Source organism: Arachis duranensis, chromosome 10 (genome assembly GCF_000817695.3).
Source record: "Arachis duranensis cultivar V14167 chromosome 10, aradu.V14167.gnm2.J7QH, whole genome shotgun sequence".
Taxonomy (NCBI): domain Eukaryota; kingdom Viridiplantae; phylum Streptophyta; class Magnoliopsida; order Fabales; family Fabaceae; genus Arachis; species Arachis duranensis.
In genome coordinates this window covers 6,002,417-6,013,464 of record NC_029781.3, presented here as the reverse complement: position 1 = coordinate 6,013,464, position 11,048 = coordinate 6,002,417, and the positions used below count along the sequence as shown (strand labels likewise).

Here is an 11,048-nt window from a genome sequence, read left to right as displayed (position 1 = left end):
GTGTTTTTTTTTTTAATTTTTTAAATTTTATTAAAAAGGAAGGGTAGTTTAGGAATAAAATTTAAAAAGGACAATTTTAATACAAAAAAAAGAGTAAAGACCCAATCCGGTCCTTGTCCATTTTCACGAAGGACAAAGCGATCTCTGTCCAAAAAAAAGGGACACTTCGATCCTCAACCTTTTTATTTTGGTACAATACGGTCCTTCTGTTAAAAAATTCATTAAATAATAATAAAAATTAATTTTGTGGGAGTTTTATTTGTATTTTGTGGGAGTTTTAAACCCCCACAAAAATATTTTTAACAATATAACTAATACATTACTACCATTATCTTTTTCATCCTCATTATTATCACTCCTACTTCTATTATTTTTATTGTGTAACTATATTTTATCATCATCATTATCTCCTATATCGTCATTATCACCAATACCAATATTATCAACATTAAAGTTCTCTTCTTTCATTTCTTATTCCATGGTATTTTTTTCCTTTAAAAGGTATTATACTATAATTATTTCTTTCATTTCTTATTCCATGTTAACCACCAAAAACTCTCCCGAATTATTTAAACGCCGACAAAAATACACCCGAATTTTATTATCGACAAAAATGCCTTTAAATAATTTTAAAACGCAAAAAAAATGCCCAACAGTAAATATATATTTTCAAAAAATACCTTAGAGATTGAATTTTGATGTAATTTTTTGCAAGCATTATTAGAAAAATGAGATATTATTATTCTTAAAATTTGATAATTTTTTACTAAGTATATATTTTGTTTGTAATTTTTTAAAAGTATTATGGGTTATTAACAAAAAAATTATAAAAAATGATATACTTAACGAAAAATTACCAAATTTTAAGTATAATAATATCTCATTTTTCTAATAATTCTTGCAAAAAATCATATCAAAATTCAATTTCTAATATATTTTTTGAGAAATACATATTTAATATTAGATAATCTTGCAAAAAAATTAACATTAAATATGTATTTCTCAAAAAATACTTTAAAGATTGAATTTTGATATGATTTTTTGTAAGCATGATTAAAAATATAAGATATTATTATTTTTAAAATTTGATGATTTTTTGTTAAGTATATATTTTTTGTGATTTTTTAAAAGTATTATTGGTTGTTAACAAAATAAATTATAAAAAATATATATAATTAACAAAAAATTACCAAATTTTAAGAATAATAATATCTCATTTTTATAATCATGCTTACAAAAAATTACATCAAAATTCAATCTCTAAGGCATTTTTTAAAAATATATATTTACTGTTGGGTATTTTTGTTATGTTTTTAAATTATTTAAAAGTATTTTTGTCGATAGTAAAATTTAGGGGTATTTTTGTCGGCGTCTGAATAATTCGGGGATGTTTTTGGTGGTTAATCCATTATTTTTTTTGTGGCATCATTTTTATCAATGGTTTATTTTCACTTAACCACCATTGATGAAGGAATTTTTTAAAAACAAAGTTATTAATAGTTTGTGGAGGTTTAAAACCCCCACAAAATACAAATAAAACCCCACAAAGCTAATTTTTATTATTATTTAATAATTTTTTTAACGGAAGGACCGTATTGTCCCAAAATAAAAAGGTTGAGAGTCGAAATGTCCCTTTTTTTTGGACAGGAATCGCTTTGTCCTTCGTGAAAATGGACGAGGACCGGATTGGGTGTTTACTCCAAAAAAAACGTTAAGGACAATTCTAATCGAAAATTAGATCGGAGACGGCTTCGATTCCGACCCTCAACGTGAGGGACCAAAACAATACTTATCCTTAATTTAAATTTATATTATAATTAATTTAGTTTTAGATGTGTGGGTTGTATGATTGAGTAATGTTATATATCTAAATTTTATTATAAATTAAAATTAATCAAATTAAATAATAAGACTTGGAGTAATATTTATCATTAATTTTTGTTAATATTAAACTAATTTAGTTTAATTTGTCACCAAAAAAATGTAGTTTAATTTAGTTAATACAAATATTTAGATGTGTAGTATAATTGTGTCTGATTCCATCATTCAGTGGCATCTATAAATTATAAAGTACCCTTGTCCCTATCCAAAATGGATGTACATCTGTTTTTCGTTTTCTTTATTTATTTATTTCAATCCACTATTACTATTTAAACATTGGAAATGGGAAGAAAGTTAGTTTAGTCATTTTTTTGGTTATATACAGAAATAATTATAGTAGTGATAAAGTGTAATAATACTAATAGATACAAAAATGATTATATGAATAGAAGAAAAAGAGTTGATCCAAAATCCATAATTAAGATGAGAGGTGAGAATGAGATGAATGGGAAAGTGGGGGTGGGGCTGGGATACGGTGGACCCGAGTGCAGAAAAGCACACTTCTCATACGGGTTCCAGTGGGGTCCACCACTTGGTGACGCATATGATATGATCCTCACTGTAAGCCAGTAAGCCACCCACCCACTTCATATCCAACATGCATGATGATGCATCACATTCATTTATGTTCAACCATCTCGTTAGTTACTTCTACAATTGCTTGCAACTTGCAAATTAAACTTTGATAGAGCACTTAGTTAATGGTCCAATTCCAATGATAAAGTTTTCAAGTCCCAATCCATAGCTTACTATCTAGGATAACTATATGCCAACACATATCTTTAGCTCCTTTTGATAAGTGCATATACCTGCATATAGAGGAATAATAATGCTCACATATCTAATTTTTTTTTTATAGGATCTGCCCTACTAATAATTTGACTATTTTGACAACGAAATAAGAAAATATTTTTGCTACGGTATCTCCCAACCCGACAGGTCAAGAATTAATCTGTCGCAGATCTGAGTTTCATTTAAGAGTCTGCCGCTGATCAATGGATTGCTGCATGCACAAGGCGAAATTCGAACTCCGGATACTGACTTAAGCGGACCAACCAAGTTGGTTAAGTAGCTAGTGAGTTGAAACACAGCATACTCCATAGAGGCCCATACTAGACCCATTTTATATTTGGTCCGCTGCAAATTACCTACCCAATATTGATTGCATTTGCAGCCTCGCTACCAAAGTCAAAATCGTTAATAAATAATAATCACATACTATGCAGTGCTTCAAAAATTCGTATTCTAATTTCTACCAAATGGAACGTAGCTCATTCTTCGAGTAGGTGACAATTCTAACATTTTAAATCATTTTCATAAATATCATCACCTGAGTATATTTCATCGGCAATGAGTTCATAAGTGTTAGCTCTCCAGAATCCTATTATTTATTTATTTTTTGTTTTTTATTTTTATTTTAACCTCTCGTTCTTCAAAAAAATGTCGAACAATAATAATCCTTTTATTTTATCATCCCGACGACGACGTTCCACAATTGCATAGCGTACGTGAAAGGAAAAATCATCATCAAACATGAATATGGCTTCTTTTTTGGTTTATTAGGTACTTAAAATTATGGAACCAAACTGAATATGATTTTTCAAATTGATAATAAATCAGAGAATAATCACGTTCCGTGGTATAACTAGCTACGGTTGATAAATAAGACAAGGCAGCATATGGTCGTGACCACCGAAAAAAGCCATGAAAGGGGCTCAGATCCAAATCAATTGCAAGAGAGTTAAGATATATGGATCTGATCATAGTAACGTTCTTCTAAAATTGGGGAATATTATTGAAGAATGTCTTATTCTTTGTTTGATATATGGAAATTGAATGAGACAAATTAAATTAATGGGACACAACGCATCAATTCATTCTTTAAGAAAACGCTAAAACTACGTATAAGACACAAAAATTGAAAGCGGTGTTTCACTTTTAGGGTGACTTGGCTTCTGCGGCTGTGAATAAATATATATTGATAATTTGATGGAGGAAAATAAAATGAATTAAATTAAGGTTTAATTACTCTGTAGGTCTTTATAGTTTTACCGAATTTTTAATTAGGTCCCTATACTTTTTTTCTTTTCAATTGGGTTCTTGTACCCTTTTTTTTTCAATTAAGTTCCTGTTAACGTTTGACGTTAAAAAAAACATTAGTGAGCTGTGGAATGACTTATTTATCCCTGTCTTCTCCTTATAAACACTCTCGTTGAAGTATATGAGGTTTCTTTTCTTCTCCCTTTTTCATTTTCATTTTTTATATTCTCCAAATTTATGGCTCATAGTCAAGGAACCTCATTCATTCTCTCTTCGGGAAGCTGTGTTTCTAGAAGCTCAAACTCGAAAGAAAGAAGACACCTGTATTTCTGTGGAGAGGCAGTAACCGTCTGCCGTTCCTCAACCGTTTCTGACCATTGTAGAAGGTATGTTACTTGTGGGAAGATACCAAAATGCAACTTTTTTGAGTGGATTGATGATTTTGATTGGATTGAGGTTGATGACGGTGCAAAGAATGGGTGGCCAAAGGAGAAGGAAAGGCGGGTTCACTGTTTTTGTGGTGACACTCTGAATCTTCAAATTTCAGGAACAACAAAGAATCCTAATAGAAGATTTATTTCTTGTCCTAACAGAAGATGCAAATTTTTTGAGTGGGTTGATGAAGTTGGTGCAAGAAGTAACGTGTCTGCTACTGCTGTTGGAGTTGGTGGAATACAAAATTCTGCTAAGTTGGAAGTTGAAATGTGAAAATTGGATACACAAGAAAAAAAGATAGAGAGGCTAAACGTGGAGATGGAAAGATTAATTGTTGAAGCTAGAGAAATAGATGCTTGTGTGGGTAAATTATGTGATGAGTTGAATATTCTCTAAGAACAAGTTGGGAGGTTGGATGACAATATGAAAATTCAATGTAAATGCAATATATGCTATTTATGTTTTTGCTAGTTTTAATAATTGGAATGTGATTTGCAAGAGTTTAGGGTTATCTGTGTTATGAAGTTGTAATGTAAGAAATTTTATGGCTTCAATCCAATTAAATTTAATTATGTTTAGTTTGAATCAATATTTTGCACTTTGATATTTTCTGTGTGTATAACAAATGATAGTTGGAAAGCAACTTTATGAATGTGAATATTTAAATTTTCACAATTGACAACAACTTGCAGCAAGAAGTGGCCAGAAAAATATGCTACATATATTTTCATATCATAAGTGGTCATATAATATGCCACATATAGCTAATCCAAAATAAAGATCCAAAAAGTGCAACAATTAAAAGTGGTCCAACTTGATTACAAAATATCAAAATAGTAGTCCTATCCACATAATAAACAATGGCCACATAGACACAATTCATCACAAGATATACTATTTAACAGCAACCCCAACAACCCTAACTATAAATATAAAGAGACTTCAGTCATCATTTAGGTCTATATGTAGATTAGGTGTCCCTTTTTGCTTCATCACTCCTAACTTTAGCCGCCCACTTCTCCTCACACCAAGAAACGTGAAGTGGCTTTTGCACCATAGCTTTGGATCCAATGATGCTAACTTTTCATAACATTGACGGTTGATGTTCATTAGCTGAGTCATCCTCCTCTTCCATTCCTCCACATATGTAGCTTTAGCTATTGATAGAATTAGGTCGCACAAAACAGTTCCACCTCCATATGCTTTCTTGCAATTGGCATACAGATGTCTCAAGCATAGTCGATACTCTAAAGTCGGCATCATCTCTTGAAAAACTTACATCAAACCCTGCAGCACATCATATATAATAAAGATTCATATAGCAGCAACATATCATATATAATAACTTTTCATAGAGCTGCAACATATCATATATAATTCACCTCTTTTGATGAACCTTGATTCAATGCAGCAGTAACCATATCACAACTATACACTTCTCTAGCAGTATACTATAGCATTTTGCATAGTTTAGTCTTAATGACAGTAAATTATAAAGTTCAATTAAAACACTAATTTTCATTTGATTGAAGATAACAAAGAAGCAATGAGACAACTTTTTTAGTTCATCACAATCAGTTAGTGGAACAACAATGCTAAAATATAAACCATGGGGAAGGAGGCAAATAAGATACAAGATTCAAAATATAATCAATATAAACAGATTTCAAAATCATAAAACCATTATGAGAAATGCAAAGTGTGCAATGAAAAAAAAAATTAAGCGAAACCTAGCTAAGACAACTACTAAATCATATACATGCTACATTGCAGTTTTTATAAGACTATTAAAAATTGTATATGGGATTATGTATATTTTTCAAGTAGTATTTGGTCTGGGGAAAAATAAGAGCTACATTTTTACTAAGATGGTAAAACAAGAGACAATATTTATAAGAGAGATTGCCATAGTAAAAGTTCAAGAGCTAATATTTACAAGAGACAATATTTACAAGATAATTGCTACATATTTACTAAATTAGTTGGTTTAAGAGCTCCTGAAGTTCTAATGGATTGCTTAACCATTTACACAGCATGTTCATACATATTTAAATAGCAAATGCTAATCTTTTGTTGGTTGGACATGAATACCCTCCAAAAGCATTTTCAACTCTACCATCATTTTCAATTTTAACGACAAATCCAAAATGATCCTCGTGGTTTTTATTGTCTGTACTGTCATCAAATCTATCCTCTTCACTAGAGGCTTCTGATTCACATTCAACCTCTACTTCTACGAAACCACTCTCATTGTACTCCGCTTCAGTTGGCACATAGTCCTTATCATTCGAACATATCTCAACATTATTACCTTTCCTACAGCCATCAACAACATACACCAAGCAATGCTTAACAGTTTGCAACACTAATAACCTCTCCATTCTCATGGCATCTCTATCACTCATCAACTCTCTGAGACCCGAGCTCAATTGACAGTCTGGTTCACAGTACCAGATCTTGGCATACCCTTTGTACCCTAACTTTTGCAACTCACTAACTATTTCTTGCAAACTCCATTCATCGAGCTCATAATGCATATCTTCCAACACCTTTCCCCCCAAATATTCTAGCCCGTTCCCTAAATCATGAAACTTGCCACCATGGTGTATGTCTATGGTAAAATCCGAGTCCCCCATCACTACAGGTATTAAAAATAGAAACATAATTCATTTAAAACAACATCATCACAGCCACAACAATCAACATTCAAGAATAAACAAAATTCATCATCCAATGCTATAGTAGCTCCATTCAATCACATAATTTGAAAAAAAGGTTCAGACTTTCATAACTTAAAACCATAAGCATACATCACACTTTTACAAATTTTCCACTGACATCAAAATCAATTTAATAAAAATAGAAGCAAAATCCATTTAAAGCACCACCATCGTAGCAACAACAGTCAAACAATGCCATATTTTTTTTTGAAAAAAAAATCACATAAATATCAAGTTTTAATACTGAAAAAATGAGGCTTTTTTCTTTGTCACTTACATGCAGAAACTTCGACTGTAGGGAGATGGAGCAGAGGCGTGGTCGGAGGCTCGGCAAGGTGCGGCATGGTAACTCCAGGCGAGGGCCTTCACCACGACGGAACGAAGACGCCTGGGCCGGAGAAACCGTGGAGAAGACCTCTAACAACAACAATGCACAGGGGCCCAGCGCAGAGGGAAGGCGACGGAGGCAGGAGACGGAGACACACACGCCGTGGACAAACCGTTGCACTCGATTGCAGACACACGCCGTCGACGGAGAAGAGGAGAGAAACTTAGGGTTTCTTTTTTACTTAGGAGTGAAATGCGAGGGGTTATTTAGGTATTAGGGAAAAATTCAGATTACTTCACCAAGCCTCTACAGCTAATTGCCAAGAATATTCTTTTTTATTAGGAATATTCTGTTATCTCAAACGTTACACTGACGGCAGGGACTTAATTGAAAAAAAATAAGGTACAAGGACCCAATTGAAAAGAAAAAAAGTATAGGGACCTAATTGAAAATTCGGTGAAACTATAAGGACCTGCAGAGTAATTAAACCTTAAATTAAATAATAAAATTCTAACAAACAATAATAAATATACATATACTACTACTAGTCATTGTTATCATTGACTCTATCAAAGTGCAGTCGACTTCATGTAAAGTTGATAGTTAAGAGCTGTTAGATAAAAATTTAATCAAATCAGTCAAATCATCTAACAGCTCTTAGCTATCAACTTCAGATGAAGTCGATTGCACCTGAGTTTCTACCGTCAAAATATGCACCATTAATAAAGTACTGCGCTTTTAGTAGTTGTGATTTTAGTAGTTGTGAGGAGTCACCTCTCAACTTTATTATATGAAAGATGATTTTGCAAGGTTGAAGCACTTATTTGTAAAATAGGGTCATATATGTATACTCATATGAATCCATGTATAACATAGGAGTGTCCTAACTCATCAATCATAACAAGTTTATTTTATTTTGTGTAGTCACATTTTGAGTTCTAGTGGTGCCAAACTACCAAGACTATTATAACCCAAACCGAAAAGGCACTTGGAGAATCTCTCATGTAAAATAATCCATATTTGGTGTGACAGCAATGGAGCTAAGATTCAACATTTGGGTAAATCCGAAGGTGGTGGAAGAATTTGTGTCTGAGGAGAAGGACCATCTTTCACTAGCAGCACCATTCCCATCCCCCAACTTGCATGCCTCTCTAAATGACAATGCACAAACCACACCCCTAATCATCATATTCAACACATTCATTAGCCTTATATAATCTTAAACGATCCAAAAATATATCGAAATGTTATACATCCAAGTCCTTTTGTTAACCAAGTTGGTTTAACATAACAAAAATTAGTTACGACTAGCATTATTCCAGTTTAACTTAATTGGATTTAGTTTATAAAAAGACTTAGATGTATAGTATTAATAAATAAAAAGATATTAACGAAGACAAAATAGTTTGAAAAACCAACCTGGATTGTCTGCCCTGAATCTAAGGGCGACCCAACCATTCCTTGGAACTCCAACAGTGGTCTCTTGAGGTGGATCAACAAGATTATAGTTCTTGGGATCTCTTTTTGGATCAAAGTTTCCAAAACCCCAACCAACCACATAGAAGCTGTATCCATGAAAATGAACAGGGTGGTTATCACCAGTCACCACACTAGTCCCTTGCAAAACTACCTCAACACTTGCATTATACTCCAAAACCAACACCTTGCTTCCAAAATCTGTTGCCAACACATAACCTGGCAACTTATCATCAGTGTAGTTGAATCCCCTTTCTGGTTTTCTGGGGAAGTTCATCTCAAAAACACCAGGGATTTTCTCATAGTAGGCTCTTAGAAAGTCAATGTTTGGTAACACAAGGCTAATGTTGTTCACACTAGCTGCAAGCCTTTTACCAAATGGTCCTTTGCATGGTTTATCTGCACTGCAATTAAGCAGGTTAACAGAGATTGTGAACAACAATTTGTTGTCCACTTTCTCAGGTACTTTGATTGGCTTGTCTTTGCTTGCAAGGCTTCTCAACTGCTTAGTGAATTCAGTTGCTGCTTCTGTTCTGTTATACGACGGAAGACGGCACCCAATCGGGCTTTTTCCGTCTTCCTCGGAGCCATTGTATATAACCAAACCTGCATGCATGGATGAAATCTTATAAATTTCATGGCCTTAAACAAAAATAAAAAATTTTCCTTTTTCTTTAAGTTATAAGTATACAATACTGTTTTAAATTTTCTGGATCTGTCACTGGTTGAACGCAGTGAAACCTGTTGTGGTTGTGTTATCAAAGCCAGCACCAAAAGCACTCAAATATGCACTGGCGGCCATGGAATAAAGAGCAGGTGGTTGGTTTGCTTCTAAAAGAATGTCCATGGTTTGTCCTGGTGTGATCATTATGTGATCTGTTTCTATTGGTTTGACATAGAATCCATCTTTAGCTACCACTCTCAATTTGTGTTTTCCAATTGCAAAGAAAATTTCTTCATCCATCACTGCATTGATCACCCTAAGAAGATATGTTTTTCCATACTCCACAACCATCTTGAAAGTACCTATCATATTAAAAGCAAAACCATACAAAATTAAATAAACATAAATATTTAGTAACAAAAAAATTAGCTAAAAACAATAGCATTTATTAATTATTACTAAAATTAATAAATACTAAATAAAGTAAGTTCTGACTTTTTTTTTTATCTTCTTAACATATTACCGGAGCAGGGATACAAATAACCAGGTTGACCATTGATGGTATATGCATCAGATAGAATTGGCTCCCCTCCTGTTTTGTTTGCTTCAATTGGAATATTCATGACTTCTTTCTTCCACCACTCTCCTTCAATAGAGTCAAAAATTATAGTGATCAATAATGGAGGAAAAAGTTTGTTGGTGCAGTAGTATTTAGTACATACCTAGTATGATTGGAATCTCAGCATGGGGTTTGGGAAAGGGATAGTTTTGTCCATGCTTGGGATAAATGATGAAAGCTCCATGAACTGTGGCTCTTGACCAACCATCATGTCCATGCCACCAGATGGTTCCTTCCTCTGTGGTCAAATGGATAACTTGTTTGAACACTGCACCTGGTTGAATTGGACACTGTGTTATGTAAGCAGCTCCATCTGACCATGGATTCCTCACTTGTCTTGCCCCATGCCTTTGAACAATAATGCAAATATTCTTTCAATAATTAATGCATATACTCTCTGTTGTATAGAGTAGAAGCTAAGGCACATACCAATGTATTGTTATATTATGGTTTGCTTGGTTATAAACATTGACAATAAGAGTGTCTCCTATGTGGGCCTTCAAGGTTGGACCTGGAAACTCTCCATTTACTGTCAAAATATTCTTGGTGCTGCATAGTCTAGTGTAACTTGAAGATTTTATCTGCAGAAATTAAAGGCATAATTCATCTAAGTGTTATGTAACATGCATGCATGATGAAATAAAGTAGACTTACCACAAAGCTGTGATGATGAACTTCAGCATTTGCAACATGATCAATGAGATAACAACCGGATAGCACTGCAAAAATTATCAAAGAATATGCATTACTAGTCTTCATCACCATCATTGGTTGGGAACTTGGGATCCAATCGAAAGTGCGTGTGGAATGAAAGGTGTCTCGTGCAGACAGAAGAAAAGAAAAAATGTTATGGAAATATTTGGTAACAACAAAAAAAAAAATAAC

General features: G+C 33.1%; 1 protein-coding gene across 2 annotated transcripts; it reads right to left on the bottom strand.

Annotated features, from left to right (window-relative positions):
- Positions 1-8,244: 8,244 nt before the first annotated feature.
- Positions 8,245-10,947, bottom strand: LOC107468408 (laccase-14). 2 transcript variants are annotated; one of them, XM_016087691.3, is made up of 7 exons: positions 10,818-10,947; positions 10,593-10,744; positions 10,267-10,511; positions 10,068-10,190; positions 9,622-9,906; positions 8,824-9,486; positions 8,245-8,582 (listed from the first exon to the last, which is right to left on the bottom strand). In XM_016087691.3, exons 1-7 carry the CDS (start codon positions 10,929-10,931, stop codon positions 8,452-8,454), a joined length of 1,713 nt encoding a protein of 570 aa, XP_015943177.2. In that variant the 5' UTR covers positions 10,932-10,947; the 3' UTR covers positions 8,245-8,451. The 2 variants fall into 2 exon arrangements, with proteins under 2 accessions (XP_015943177.2, XP_052111159.1); XM_052255199.1 differs by having other exon boundaries at positions 8,245-8,555.
- Between the last annotated feature and the right edge of the window lie 101 nt (positions 10,948-11,048).

Excerpts from the sequence above, each read along its gene's own strand:
- LOC107468408 (XM_016087691.3), bottom strand. The coding sequence starts at position 10,931 with ATGATGGTGATGAAGACTAGTAATGCATATTCTTTGATAATTTTTGCA. Across the intron at positions 10,191-10,266 it reads TGAGATTCCAATCATACTAG|GAGAGTGGTGGAAGAAAGAA; the intron begins GTATGTACTAAA and ends ACTCTATTGAAG. Across the intron at positions 8,583-8,823 it reads ATTCAGGGCAGACAATCCAG|GGGTGTGGTTTGTGCATTGT; the intron begins GTTGGTTTTTCA and ends TATGATGATTAG.